General features: G+C 51.3%; 1 protein-coding gene across 5 annotated transcripts in view; it reads left to right on the plus strand.

The window, feature by feature from the left end:
* The first annotated feature begins 1,088 nt into the window (after positions 1–1,088).
* Positions 1,089–15,561, plus strand: part of Nav2 (neuron navigator 2) — a 364,237-nt gene continuing 349,764 nt past the window's right edge. For all 5 annotated transcript variants that reach the window (XM_029479481.1, XM_029479482.1, XM_029479483.1 and 2 more), the window contains exon 1: positions 1,089–2,117. In XM_029479481.1, coding sequence (XP_029335341.1) covers positions 1,860–2,117 — 258 coding nt within the window. In that variant the 5' untranslated portion in view covers positions 1,089–1,859. The remainder of the gene's footprint in view (positions 2,118–15,561) is intronic.

The raw sequence follows: 15,561 nt of genomic DNA on the forward strand, positions 1-15,561 counted from the left end.
AAAAAGTGGCTTAAAGAGATGACAGTGGGACATACTCAGTGGGTTCATTAATAATAAAGACAGATTTTTTTTTCTGGTCCCTACACTACCAGACACTATCTCATTTAGCTGGGCAGTGCTTTTAGGGAAAAGTACTCAAACCTCCACTTGACTTGCATGAGACACAGTGTTAGGTCTATAAAGATGGAGGAACTTCCCAATTCAAATCCAAACTGATCTCTAAGGTGGGTGTCCTTGAAGATCAGCCCCGATGCAACCTGTCTGCACTTTCTATTTTCCCTTCAGTCCTCAGACCCTGAGTCAGAGAGAGAAAGGAATCCTCCAGCGATTCCAAGTGGAGGAACCTGTGGGCTTGGCATGTCCTAGGCGCAGCCTGCCAGGCAGGCCTTCATGAAACCATGAAACCAGGGCAGGTTTAGCTTCAGCCTGCCCGGGTCACCAAGCCACTCTAATTACAGTCTGTGGTAGGTGGCAAGGAGGAGCTGTCTTGGGGCGCGCAGCTTCCCCGGCCATTGTATCAGCCTATAAATACTTCAAATACTTAAGTGCAACGTGCAACCTTTGAATGTCGCAGAGGAAGCTGTTGGGACGCCCCTGAGCCCACCCGGAAAGAAGAAATGGCTGGAGTGTCCTTCAGGCAGGGGACAAGGAGACCCGCCCAGTCATTCCCAATGGAGGTGCAGAGAGGTTGGGGCGTGCCTCCGGAACCCGCAAACCGTTGAGAAGACCCGAGCGATTTGAAAAAGAAACCGATTTCCCCGACACATGCCAGGGGGTGGAGGGAGGCGGGAATCTGCAACCCAACGGCGTTTTCAAAGGCGGCTCCGGGGACGCAGGGGTGGCGGCCCGCGGGGAGGCGCGCGCCGGGGCCGTGCTGCAGAGCGGCCACCAGCTCGCTTTGTACTTGCGGCCAAGCGCGGCCCCAGAGTTTCAGCGGCGGCCCCGCGGAGTTGAGGCCACGCCCCCTTGCAGTGCGAGTCGCGACCGCGGATTGGTCCGCGGCTAACCAATAGGCGCGCGGGAACGGCCCGGGCTGTCAGCGCGCGCCGCAGCCGGTCCTCCCCTGCGTCCAACCCTGCAGCCCGCGCTGCCTTCCCCGGAGCTCAGCTTAGCGCAGCGCTGCCAGCCTGGCCAGCTGCGCGTCCCGGTGCCCGCGCTCTGCCACCACCGCCGTGCTGCGCTGGAGCGCACGGAGCATGGCCAGAGCCGCAGAAGCTCAGGTGTTTGGTGTTCGAGGGGCTTGTGAGCATCGGTGATCGGCTGTCACGCCCAGACAGACCTGTCTGCAGAGATCGCCCAGAGTCTGCCTAGGCGCGGGTGACACTGCGGCGCGTTTGCAGGGTGACAGCCGCCTCGCGGTTGATACGTCTTGGGCTCCGTGCGTCCTCCGTCTCCCCATCCTATGCTCTTTGCTCAAAGGTTTACACCCGTAGGCTCCAGAGCGCGACGTGTGCGTCCCCGTAGCCGGTGTCTCTTCCTAAGGAGCCTTCTCACTTCGGAGACGCAATGACAAGTTAATATGGGCGTCCACGCCTCGGTTTCCCAGGAGAAGAATTGCCAGAGGCAGCGGCCCCGGAGAACCCAGAGCTTCTGAACAGACCTCCCGCTGCGACATCCGCGCAGGTGGGACCTGCTGAGGGCAGTGACTAGCCCGCCACCCGGTAGGCGCACTCGCAGGATTTCCCCAGTTCCCCGACCCGGGGATTCTGTTTTTTGGGTTTTTTTTTTTTTCTTCCACTGTTGGTGGGCGCCTCGCGGGCCGAGGCCCGGCGCCTACTCGGCTGCCCGCGCTGCCTTTAGCGGTCGCCTCCGCCGCCGCTGCCAGGGACGTGCTGGGAAAGCCAAAGCCCCGGGAGAAGATGCCGGCCATCCTGGTAGCCTCCAAAATGAAATCGGGACTGCCCAAACCCGTGCACAGCGCCGCGCCTATCCTGCACGTGCCCCCGGCCCGGACTGGTCCTCAGCCCTGCTATCTTAAGTTGGGAAGCAAGGTGGAGGTGAGCAAGACGGCCTACACTAGCCAAATTCCCCTGAAATCCCAGGGGCTGCAGGAGCCGACGGGGGAGGGGCTCCCGTTGCTGAAGAGCAGCTCTCTGGAGAACGGGTTCGATACCCAGGTGAGCAGTGCTATGTGCTGGGGCACTATTACAGGGTGGGAGTGATGGATGATCCTTCATGGGGGAGGAGTACGGTTGCCTTGAGGAGAGGCTACCATAATGTGATTGGAGAGAGGAAGCAGACCCCTTATGCTGCCAGATTGGAAGGATAAATTGGTCAGTGGGTGTGGCCAGGAGGGGTTTAGCTGGCCAGGGTGCCAGAAGCTCTCCCGGGGAGCTCTGCAAAGCTAAGGGGTGCTGGCAGCCAGCTGCTTCTATGGGGCTGGAGCAGGTGTAGAGGTGCTTTCAAAAAAATGCATGCTGACATTGGAAATGTTAGGGCCATCATTGCCGAGCACTTGGCCCCAAGAGGACGGGTATCTGCTGCTGTGATGTGTGTCTATACTCAGGTTGTAACCCCAAGGGGTGGCCTGGTGCCTTGATGGGTTGAGTACTACCTGGCTCAGCTGTGAGATCTAGGACAAGGGATACTGAGTGGTTGCCCTGAACTTAACCCTCCTCCTAGCTTGAAGATGGCTGGTCTCTGCCCCATCATTAGGGAGAAGGGATTCTGGCCAGGTGCTGCCAACTGCTAGCTGCTACAGACTCCTAGTAACTGGGGTGGCTTGGCTGTCTCAGAATGGCTGCCGTAGCTAAGCCCCTCCTTCTTGGGTAGTCTATGCTGCCAGTGTTGGTATCTCTGGTGATTAGGGAGGTGATGGTGTGGGTAAGAGCATGGCTGAATGAGAAACGGTGACTTCTACCTTTCCTGGCAGAGCAAGCAATCCCCCTACTGGGCTGGGTGACAGGCCCTGGCCATGCAATCTCTTTTAAGGAAATCCTTAAGGGCCAATCAGTTTCTCTTGGACTCCTGCCTTCCCTGCCGCCTTCCCCCTCTTCTGGCAGGAGGGAGCAGGGCCATGCTGTATTTTCTTGGCTGCCAGTCAGCAGGGACTTTTAGGGACAGGCTGACCTGACTGTTGTGGCTGTCCCCAGTCAGGAGAGGAGAAGCTGGGAAGCCAGAAGGGGAGGCAGTCTTGAGTTGGTATAGGGCCAAGCAGCAACAGACCAGACGACCTTTTGGGCACCTACTTTCCCTGATCAGAGGTTAACGCTCAACACATTCCTAACCTTTCTGAGGGAGGAGCTGGGTCTAGAAGCTGCTCAGAGGCAGACTGTTGGAACTCAGAGCCGGAGAAGGCCCCCTCCCCACACAAGCTCTCGCACCCGCCCATCAGCGTGTCTCTCTTGATGCCGCACTTGCTAAACATTTTTGGAAGCTGACAGCCCTGACGGATGGTGTGTGGGAGGAAGGCAAGATTTCCTCCAGTGCTCCTGGGTCCTGGCTCTGCTAGGCCGTGTGCTCTGCTCTTTTTCTTAGAGCTACAGGCCTTGTCCAGAGGGCTCTGAAATGAGGGTGAGCACCAGGGTGCCTCCTTCCTCTGTCGGGGTGAAGTGGGTGGTGTTTTGGAACAGCGACTGAGAATGTGACACATGCCCTCGGGCCCGATGAGGAGGAACGTAGGAATGAAGGGAAGGCAGACGCTGGGCTCATTCATAGCCAGACTACTGCCTGCTAGTGCCCATTTGACCCTTCAGCTGAGTAACAGTGGCAGGGGATTACCGTGAGCAGGCTCTGAGAAGGTGACTCACCACTCTCTCCATTAAAAAAAATTTTTTTTTCACTCTTAGACATCTCCATGAGTGGCTAACTTGGCCCTACTCCCTGGAGGTGCTGTTTCCCTCTGTCCCCACCACCCCACATTCCACCTCTCTTACTCTCCACGGGCCCTCTGCATCACGAGGGTGGTTTGGATGGATGGCTCAGGAAACTGGCCACCTTCCAGTGGACAGCCCTGGCTTCCCAGCGGGCCCCTCTTTGCCAGCCCCTGAGTCTCCTAGGAGCTCTTCTATGTAGCATGCACTCATAGCCCCACCCTGACATCAAAGGGGCTTTGGCAAAAGGATTTGGCCTTCTTTGAACAGGGTATCCCCATGGTGACAGACAGTGCACATTCACCTTCCAGAAAGTCCCTCGATTATGGCTTGAGGACTGGGGCTGACTTAGCACCTGGTAATTTCCTGGTCCCAAACGTAATGTTTATCGTTACAAGACACTCAGGAAGTGATGAGCTCCATGGAGCCATTGCCTCTCTTTTATTTGGGGGATTTTGGGCATGAGACTGGCTGGGTTGCAGAGTGACTGACAGTCCAGGTTTTCAAGCTTTGGTTATCAGTGGTACCTTCTGCCTGACCTATGCTTAGCTCAGTAGCCTAGTCCATTAACTAACTACTCCCCTGGGCCTCAGTGCTTCCACCTGTAAAAAATGGGCACAGGAATTATGAGTATTATTATGAGAAAAACTTAGTATGCTTTACATGAGAAAAGGTGGGGCCTCTAAGAAGAGGCCAACCTGTTCACGAGCATTGACAGGCCTCTGACTCTGCCTGGCACAGTACGAGGCACTGTGGGAGGGGGGTGGGGAGTGGGGTGAGCTGTGGAATGCCTGGTGTGTTAGGTTCTCATTGGTCTCCACAGGAGCACTTAGAATAGGTGTGATGTATGTGTCCACATCCTACCATATGTCCTAAGATAACAAAGTAAAGAAGGCACCCTTGCCTTGTACTTCCTAGGTGTCAGGGATTGTTCTGGGTTTTTTGCACAAAATAACTCTCTTTTATTCTCTTAACAATCTGGTGAGATAAGTGTGATTATTACACATGAGGAAATGAAAGGTCAGTGGCCTCACGAGCAACAGAGTCAGTAGCATTCGAACTGGAACCCCTTAACTGTCATGCTAGACAGGGGCAGCCACAGCGGCTGCTGGTCAGTTCTAGACCTTGAGGCATCCCGACCACAGATGTCACCACTGATCCACGCTGTCCAGCGTGGCAGAGCAGATATCCCAGCTCAGTCAGGTGCCGGACCAGTGCCGTGTGTGTGCCCACTCTCCAGCATTGTCTCTCATGCTGCTGCAGAGCTGAGGACAAGAAAGACTTGGCAGCCTGGATCTTAGGCATGACGTCTGTTTCCAGCAGAGGGCAACACTGGGAGAGCTAAAGATGTGCTGGGCCTGAGGATTCAAGATGCTGGAAGGAAGGCTAGTAGCTCAAGGGCTGGAGAAGACCAGGGGGCTCACAGGGGAGGAAGGAGATGAGCTGGGCCCCAGCAGTGGACAAGAGTGCCCAGTGTGGGGGGAGTAGAGGAGGAGGAGGAAGAGGAAGAAGAAGAGGAGGAGGAGGGAGGAGGAGGAGAAGAACAAAGGAGAGGAGGCTGAGCTACCCTGTGCAGTGCAGAGCCCAAGTGGATGCTCCCTCGTACATGTTCTACGTTGAGTGTTTTCCATTTTAGGTCAGGGTATGAGAAAGCGCAGAGGTTTGGCAGTGGATGTTCATGTTGGCTTCTGTCGGAGGGTACCTGAGAAGCTGTGGAGCCAGTGGCGTCTCCTTCAGGACCTGGCTCAGAACTGACCCTTGGGAAGCAACACAGATGACTGTCCTTAGCGTGGGCTTCCGGGGGGTTGTCATGGTAGTTATGGAGCAAAGCGTTCTTGTTTTTGTCTTTTGAGACAGGGTCTCTCACTCTGTAGACCTGGCTGGCCTTGAACTCACAGTGACCCACCTACTTCTGCCTTGGTAGTGCTGGGATGAAGGGTGAAGGGCACGTCTGTTTCGGTTTACTCGTTGACTTATCAGTCATCTGCTCTTCCCCACCATCAATGACTTGCAAGCCAACAGCTGTTAGAGGCGGTCAGCCTTTGCCTCCTCTCCTGGAGCCTCCGACAGACCCGCAGCTCACTCTCAACCTCCAGCAGAAGCTGCTCTGCCTCAGTCAGGTCCCTCTGACCCTCTTCCTGCTACTGTGCCGCCTGGGCCTTCTTGAGAAGACATGTGTTCTGGTCTCTCATGTGTTGTGAACTAGGACCACATGTAAGTGATCATTTTAGACACACGCTCTGCGTTAGACTACAAGGCTCTGGCCAGTCTTCAGGCAAAGACCTCTTGGGGTAAGGACAGGGTTAGCCTTTTTTTTTTTTTTTTAAGAAGCAGTTGTAGGGGGAAGAGATGACTCACATAATACTTTGATATTTCCTGTTTTTAGGAGCTCGTGTTCAGCCTGCAACTTATTTCTTAAAAAAAAAAAAAATAATTAGAAGTGATTGAAATCCTGTGTGCGCGTTTTTTAGATGTTTAAAAAGAAAGCGTGGGTGAGGCCCCTGGGAAAAGCCCAGCTCCAAGCTTACAACCTGTTGCAGCTTTGCCCCACTGTGTTTTGATTAGAAGGCTTGCTTCGTCATCAGAGCTGATTGTGGATTTGATTAGTGTGTTTTTCTGCCGTGGGTTGTTCTCTTTCCCCCTTTCTCAGTTCTTGGAGGCGAACGACTGCACATTGTGGTTATCTGCCAACAGGTGAGAATGTTTACGGTTCACGTATCACTGCCTCTCCCCTGGGTTAATTCTCTAGATAGACTTTAAAGGTAGAGTAGGGGGTTTATTTGGGCGATCATTCAGTGTGTATACATCTTTGTATAAATATGCTTACATCTACACACACACAGAGGCACACACACGTACACAGTTCTATACACATGGAAAAGCTTCAAGTATGGAGCACACGTACTTTAAAAGGGAGGCTGGGCGAGCTACAGCCCAAAGTTCAGCTTTGATAATGGCTGGGTTTACATCTTGCTTTTCACACTTTCTCAGTGACCAAGATTTGAAACACCGGCTCGCTGCCCATTTTTATTTACTTACAAGATGTGAGGGCTGCAGCCTCACCAGGGGTGCTCTACTCAGACCCCTGTCAGTCTCCTGAAGCCGGTGTGCAAACCCACACTGCCCAACAAGATTTTGGCTGAGAGTCAAGAACTGTCATTTCTTAATTCAGCCTCGCTGCTGGGAAAGGGTCCATCACAGAACATTTGCTCGCTATCGGGTTATCTGCAGCACCCCTTATACCGCTATCACTTCATATGAGACACAGAAACTGGGCAAAGGTGAAACGGTTGGCGTGGTTTGTGTGTGGAAGCTAAGGTCAAGACTGGTCAGCAGCTGGAAACATCTCTGTGCAGTAACTCAGGCTTTATTGACAGGCAGATCTGGATTCAAATCCTGGCTTTGGGCATGTTACTTGGTACTGATAAACCACATGTTTTTTTTTTTTTTTTTAGTGATGATGCTTATAGGCTGTAAGAATTCAGTCAGATAGCACAGGTGGGATGCCAGGTACAGGGCCTGGACTGTATTGGGCAAGGACTATGCGGTCCTACTTATTTTGACAACCCAACATCAGACCGTGGCTCGTGTCTGCCTTGTCCTGAGCTTGTGTTCCATCTACCTGCTTCCCAAGTGGAGAGCTGACCACAGGGACAGACAGGTGGCTTGTAGCACCGAAGGCCACCGCACAGCAGTGCTTTGGTTCACTGACTTGGGAATATGAGTAAACTCTGAACAAAGAAATGACTTGCAGAGCTGTTCTCTGAAGCTCCCACATTTTAGTCACAGGCACACCATCCCTAAAATGGCAACCCAACTGAAGGTTCTGCTCCAGGCTAAACTGGCAGCAGGCCTCCTTTATACGTCTCCTCTCTTAGCCGCCAGTGTTTGAGGTGGTGGGATGCAGCTGCCCAGTCTGATAGTTCAGCTCCAGTCCGAACTCAGCAAGTCTCAGGCCTGTTGCCTAGGCTTCCTGATGGCTGCTTACGGTTCTACGGGCAGAAGGGAGGCCCTTTTCCCTCCCGGCTAAGTAGTGGGATCTAAGCCTCGTGACCAGTTTGGTCAGTAAGGTGCCCCAAGGCCTGATGGGCAGCTGCCCAATGGTGTTTTACCAGTAGCCACAGGGCCAGTTTTCAATGGCTACTCTGTCTTGTGGTCACATTGTTCGAGAGGACGGACAGTGCGTTCATAGAACATCTTGGGCATAATGGGCCATGTGATTCAGAGGAAAAAAAAATACTTGGTCAGGCTTTTGGGCTTCTATCTATGCTCAGACAATAGCAAGTGACTCAGACGTTTTCACTGGGGCCCCCGAGTCACCCATACAAGACTTGAAAATGACTCATGACTCAGTGCCCCTTTCCCAAGGCAGACAAGCCCTCACTTCTGCTTTGCAGACAAAGACCCAACAGCTTCGGGATGGTTTGTCCCTCCTTCCAAGTGAACTCTCAGCACGATCAGGTATACTGCATATGTGGCATTGGTAAATTCACTGTTGCCCTACCACGCTTTGTTCCTATATTCCTGGTAGAAAAGGGAAAGCAAGAAGTGATTCCTCCTCAAACGGGATTCTTCTTGGGGGTTGAGAAGTCAACTCCTCATGACAGTGTGACAGATTAGGGACAATTGTAACAGGGCTGAGGAGGTGGCTTAGTGGGTAAAGTGTTGGTTGCGAACCCATGAGGTTAGTTCCCAGAACTTATGATAAAAAAATAATAATAAAATAAAAAAATTAAAAAAAAAAAGCCAGGTACAGGAACTCTGGAGTGGGGGTTGGGAGTGGCCATAGGAAGAACAAGTAGAACGTACTGACTGGTCAGTTTTAGGCAAATTAGCAAGCTGCAGGCTCAGAAAGAGACCTTGTCTCCAAAACTTAAGATGGAGAGCGACGGAGGGAGACGCTGACATCCACCTGAGGCCTCCACACAGGTATCCACACGTGCACAAGCATGGGAGAACATGCACCCCAGACACTACCCACCCCGGAATAAAAATCTATCGCAGCGATCATTCACCCTGATGAGCACAACCTCTAGACTCCTGTGGTTGTATTTAACCCCACGGCAACCCATGAGGGAGGTGCTGCTTCCAGAAAAGAAGGCTGCTCGGGAAGCCGGGAGCTCTGGTTCTAGCCCCTTAGTTCTTTCGATGCTGTGGATGGCCTTCGATTAGTCAGCTTGTCTTTCTGAGCTTCCAGCTCAGTTACCTAGCTCAGCACATGGAGAGGACGGTACCTGCTCTACCCTTTTGGATGGCTCACTGTCACATCAGCAGAGGCGATTCTGACAGGGAAGGCACTCACTTCTAGCATTTTTTAGAGTTCAGAAAGGTTCAGCTTCTACGACCAGTCAGTTGCGCAGCTGATAAATAGCATACCCAGAATTTGAAGCCATGAGTTTTAACCTCCAAAGCCAGGGTCCTTAACAGCACCTGTGAAAGTCCTTTGCTGGGGTGGGTCTCAAAGGGTGTCGCTACGATCAAATCACAGTGGTTTGGCGTGGTACATATGGTAAACATGGCCCCCAGAGGCTCAGAGAGACAGGTGTTGTAGGAGGCGTGGCCTAGTTGGAGTGGGTGTGGCCTTGTTTCAGGAAGTGTGTCACTCCAGGTGGGCTCTGAGGTTTCAGAAACTTAAACCAGGCCCAGTGCCTTTCTCTTCTCGCTGCTGGCGGGACCAGATGTAGAGCTCTCAGCTACCCCTCCAGTACCATGTCTGCCTGTGTGCCGCCATGGTTCCTGCCATGATGATATCAGAACAAAGCCCTGATCCTGTAAGCCAGCTCCAGCTAAATGCTTTCCTTCATAAGAGCTGCTATGGTTATAGATGGTATCTCTTCTCAGCAATAGAACTCTGACCCAGGCAGTATATAATCTTACTCCTACCCCAGATTCTGAAAATACCCCTTCAGTATTAAATAAATGTTAGTGGATTCATAATATCCATCATGTTTTTCTGGATGTATAGATCACGATGTCCTTTGAGGCCGCAGGGCCCTTCAGGGTGGCCAGCCTAAGACCTGCCAGTACAGGTGTGAGACAGATGAGAGGAAAACAGGGAATTTGATTGGAACTGTTTGCTGCATTAGAAAGCAGTCAAGTTAGTTCTCTTATGCAGTGGATTTGGTTTGTTTCTTTTTTTCTTTGTTTTTGTTATTGTTGTTGTTGTTGTTGTTAAATAGCCCAAGTGGGCCTCAAACCCAAGATCCTCCTGCCTCTGCCCTCTGAGTGCTGAGACTGGAGGTGTATGCTTCCATGCCCAGTATAGATCAGTTTTATAAAAATATAAAAATATATATAATAATAAAGATCTATTCATTGCTATCTTATGTGTAATGGAGTTTTTGCCTCCATGTGTTATCTGTGTACCATGTACATGCAGTGCCTGAAAAGGCCAGCAGAGGGTGCCAGATCCCCCGGTACTGGAATTATTAAGTCGTGAGGTGGGTGTTGGGAATCAAACCCAAGTTCTCTTGGAGATCAGCTAGCTCTCTTAACCACTGAGCCATCACTCGCATCTCCTGCAGATCATTCTTTATAACCGGGGCGCTGGTATCTCGCAATGAACAAGCCGGGCTACTCTAGTGACTAAGCCTCATCAGGGCACAGTAATGGTGGCCCAGGCCACATCCTATGCCCCACAGAGGAGAGACCTGAGAAGAGTGTGGATGGATGTTGGTTGCTCAGGAAAAGGGAAAGGTTGAGAAGATTCATAGATAGGACAAAGCTTCCAGACTGTGTGAGGGACCTTTTGCAAAAAAACAAAAAAAACAAACAAAAAAATACCTGAGCCAACCTGCTCTTGGAGAAAGGAGATTTATGCAGTCTATGGCTTTGGAAGTTAGGCATCCAAACAACACATTGCAGGCTCTGTCAAGCTCCTCTCTCCCCACAGCTGTGACCCTTCATGACAGAGAGCCATGGCAGAGCATATGTTTCTCAACATATATAAAGTGCCATTACCAAACAGGAATCCAGAGAGGACCCAGGGCCTGGCTCAGGCTTTTATATCATCTATCTCTCACAAGAACCGACTTCAGGAAACTGGTACCCCCCTTCAGAAGGTACACCCCGGTAACTCCCAGAAATCCCACCACCTTCCGGTGTCTTCCACCTGGAGACAGGCCAGTCTCTGACCCATGAGCCTCCGAGAGAGGTACAACCCAACCGATACCTAAGACATACAGTGTAAGAGTCTTCTCCAGTCTGCACGCTGTCAGAGGTGACGATCCGGACCCTAACTGTGAGGACAGTTGCCTTAAAGAGTCTTGGGGACTTTTGCAGGTCTCTCAGGAGTAAAAGGATGAAAAGTCAACCTTGTCTGATTTTAAACCTGTGCTGCTCACTGTAGAGTTCTTTTGCTGGTAGCTAGAGGAAGCCTGAGGCCCATGCCGGGTTGTCCTCTCCCCAGAGCCTTTGCTTACTTTGCTAGCCCTGGCCTTCCTCCATGTTCTGCATGATCTCTTACAGGGCCTCCCAGGTGCTGCCAGGCCCAGCCTGTCACCAGAAGAAGCTCTGATTGTAGGATAAGCGGGTCCTGTGTGGTCTTGCCCACCTCTTCTACAATCTGAGTACCATCTCCTTTCCCGCTGCCATGGCTGTCATTCGGTGGGTCACCACTGTGCTGGGGGCCAGTGGAGCCCATGTGCCTCACAGCTGGCAAGTCTTCCTCCTTCCTGTCCTCCCTCCCTCCCTCCCTGTGCTGCTGGCTGTTGCACACAGTCCTCATTTCATGCAGATTTGCTCTGATTCTTTTCAGACCAGGGAGTACTAGCTTGTTTGCGTCAAAACTCATAGGCTGCCAACGTCCTGGAGCACTTGGGCCTTGCCTCGCATGGACTTTGGTGGCTAGCTAACTATAGGCCAAGGAGGGCAAGACCCAGAGTCAAAGACAGCATTTAGGTGACAAACCAGACTGCAAAGGAGCAGACTGACTCTGGATGGCTGCATTATTCCTGATCTCTGCCTGGAAAGCATAGGAATATGGACCCCTGAAGCAGGAGAGACCTTAGAGGCCATTTGTTTCCAGTCACATCCAAAGAGGCACATGACTTGCTCTGAGTTCCCAGCTCCAAGGGCCAGAGTACAAACTAGAACCCGGGCCTCTTGCCTCCCAGAACAGATCCACGGATAAGATCTGCTCACTCTGAAGGTCTGGATAGTGTGGTGAACGCACCAGAACCAGCCTGGGCTGTAGGATTTCTCCTACCAAGCCTTGCAAAGGGATACTGATTTCTTCATAGTAGGAAGCCTTTGCATTTGGCTCACAGAATCAGAAAAGCAGACAATTGGCTGACACCAACTGCTGAGATCCCAGAGCCAGCTCCCTACGTGGGTAAGACTGTCCCTTTGCATACATTTCATTTATGTGGCTCAGGCTCAGCCGGCATTCTGACCAAGCCCACATAAAGCTGGTACTAGACTGCTTGGACTCTGTTCCATGCCTTTTATTCCTTACCGCTAACATTGTCCCCATGCCCAGGCTGGACATGAGAGAGCTGGGGTACCCTCCTGCTTCCCCTTCTATTTACCATGCATCTCATGTGTCTTGCACTGGTGGGGCCTGGGCCATCTGGTCATTGAATAAGTAGTCAGCTGCAGGCCATTTTCCACAGGGAAAACATGGTGTTTCAAGGGCTCTGAAGGGGGAGAGCTGTTCATGTCTGTTGTAGTGCCTGGCAGGGGATAGCTAAAGGCACTGCTCTTTCCAGAACAGTCCCTTTGGGCTGGGTCACTGTTACAGGTCTTTGTGGCTTTTCTCATTTCCCTGCAAAGAAGCCACACCTCTGAGCCAGGTGCTTCTGTGACGCTCTCCCGCTGACAGGTGAAGAGAGGCATGGAGTTCTGTGAGCAGAGTGCCCAAGGTCACATACCTCCCGAGTGAAAGCCAGGCTGCAAGCCCAACCAGCACCTGAAGAGCCTTTGTCCCTAGCCAACGTGCATGTCATGAGGGCGGAGCCTTCGTCTGGTTAACCATGGGGAGAAAGATCCAACATAGAGAGGGGCCAAAGCCCGCTACCCTACGGCCCTTCAGGAAAGCAAAGCTAAGACTTGCCTTGTAAGGTATCACAGGGCCTTTCCCCCAGAAAGAACTGACCTAGAAATGTCTCGGCAGCCTCAGGGGCTTGGTTGATGGGCCCCTTGGCTTCCTCTTCCAGGTCTCTGCTTACTGATGGCTCGAACTCCTTTTTCTCTTTCTGGTTAGCAGACCAGAAATCAATATAAGCTTGACTCTAGTCCCTAAAACTGTTTACCTGCCTAGAAACATGTCTGCTTTGTTGTTTTTAGACAGATGCAGATTAGAAGTATATGGGCTCGCCCACACCCATGGATCAGGCACAAAACCGTGGGTACACTCTGTAACAGGAAGCTGCTGGTTTTCCATTCCAGAGAACTGGAACTCACTCAGAAATTTGTCATTTGCAAGGTCCAACTCTCACCACATTCCACTGCTGTTTCTGAGGACTTCCAATCACCTGGGTTGTGAGGAAGCAAGCGGGTGGGTAAGGCCCTGTTGCCAGAACTAGAGTGGTACGTTCTCCAAGTCTAGCGACTTCCCAGTGACCCCAGCCTGGCTCTGCCTGGCCCAGTCCACTCTGTAGCGTGTTGCCTTTGGATCGACACAGTGCAGACAAGAGGCTTATTTTAGAACTGGAAAGAGGGCAGACGTATCAATAAAAAGCCAGGGAAGGAACGGTCCATTCAGTGGTTTTAAAATATCTCTTCCTCAACAGAAAAAGATTATTTTTGTTTCTTAAAAAACAACTGGTAAATTTTACCCCCAGTTGAAAAGAGAAACATAGGAGACATTTTAAATTTTTTAAATTAAAAAAAAAAAAAAAAGAGGATAGTAAGATGGCTCAGTGGTTAAGAGAACTCACTGCTCTCTCAGGGACCAGAGTTCGGGTCCCAGAACCCACCTATAGGTTCCTGACTACCTATAACTCAAGCTGTGGGGGATGTGGTGCCTTCTTCTGGCCTTCTTGGGGATGGCACTCACAGGTGCGAGCACAAACACACATTTGCATAACTAAAATTTTAAAGTAAGATCTTCAAAAATAAATGTGTGGAGCTGTAACCATAGGAAGAAAGTTTGTCTCCTGTCCCTTCCCTGCAGACTCTGAAGGCTTCGAGCTGAATCACATGACCCTACTTTCTTGTTCTTCTCTTTTACAAAGAAACTGGGCCTCATGGTCTCCACGCTTGCTGTTCTTTACGCTTAGACCCTTCCCCCATATCAACAATGCTCGTTCCTTCCTTCACCTCCATTATCTCCTCTGCTCGGGCATCACTGGTCAGAGTGCTCGCTCTTTTCGTTATATAAAGTGGCAGCATCCGTCCCCCTTCCCCAGACCATTCCTCACCTTGCTTTGTTTTTTTCTCAAGAGCTAAGACAGGTTTCCCACGCCATGTTAAACACACTCTTGGTGTGTCTGTCTCTCTCACCCACCCTGACCCACATATATAAGCAGAACAGTGCTCATATCTCTACTCTGCCAGATGTCCTAGAGAACGGTGCCTTCTGCGGTTAACACTGTTAGCTACTCAGGAAGCACAGACTCACCTACCCTGAATCCCCCGCCCTTGTGATGGGATTGGAGAATTGGAGATGGGAGGATGGGATGAGGCAAGGCGGAGAAAAGTCTCAGAAGAGAGCTCTCCAGAATCGGTCACCGCGCCTTTGATGTTGCTTATTCCTGTGCATTGGCAGGCAGCTAAACGTTTGCCTGCCATAGCCAGAGGCTGAGAATCACACTGTAGCTGAAGAAAGGAGCAGGCATAGAGGACCTCAGTTTCTCTCTTCCTGCCAGGTGGACCTGGGTCAGTGTAGACAGTATCTTCTAGGACCTGGATGGAGGCTAGACACATCTCTTCCTTTAGCTCTGATGGCTATGGCTTCTTCCCTCAGCCTTCAACAGAGGTGGAGCTGGCAGGTTCCCTAATATGCAGCCCAGCTTAAACAGACTGTTTTGTGGAGGGTGGCCATGAAGGAGGCAGAAAACACCCAGAGTAGCATAGGGAAGAGATCATTGATTTGAGACCTTATGGAAGCCTCCCTGTGGGCAGGTGTTGTACAAATAGCCATATGCCTGCTTTCTTTGAGCAAGGCTGTTTGGTGAATGCATCTTATGTATGAGTGAATGCATGTTAGTGCATGCATGTGTGTGTACCAATGAACGTGCTTATACATGCATATATTCATACATGCACATGTGTGAATGCTTTGCACACATGTATTTGTGTTTGTGTGTGTAGCATGTGTCTGTCCAGATGGTTCTCAAAAGCAAAGGTTAAACAACAACAACAACACACATTTTACCTCCAGACAGTTCCACAGTTCAAGAAGTTGAAAGTCTTTGTTCTTTGGATGAAGAACCTCCTGTTCTCTCTCTGAACACTGCGTTCATAGCTTCGTGGCCTGGGCACCGTCCTTCCCCAGCAGCTTGTGGGGTTGTTCAGACATCTCCCTTGCAGAGAAAATCGATCCTCTGCATCTGTGTTTCTTAGGACTTTGCAGGGGATGCTGCAGCTCTTGGGGGGTGTATAATTGAATTTGAGACGGACTCTGAAGAGGAGTCAGGGGACGAGCAAGTGTTCACAATCATCCCCACCACACTCTGAATTTCAGATCTGCCTGCTTGCACTCATGTGGCTCTAGGTGAGCAGCTAAACCTGATCCCCATTTTCACAGCTTTGTAGACAGTGAGCCACAGCCCCCTTACCTGTCTCGACATCTTTCCTGCTGTATAGG

Source organism: Mus caroli, chromosome 7 (genome assembly GCF_900094665.2).
Source record: "Mus caroli chromosome 7, CAROLI_EIJ_v1.1, whole genome shotgun sequence".
NCBI classification, from domain to species: domain Eukaryota; kingdom Metazoa; phylum Chordata; class Mammalia; order Rodentia; family Muridae; genus Mus; species Mus caroli.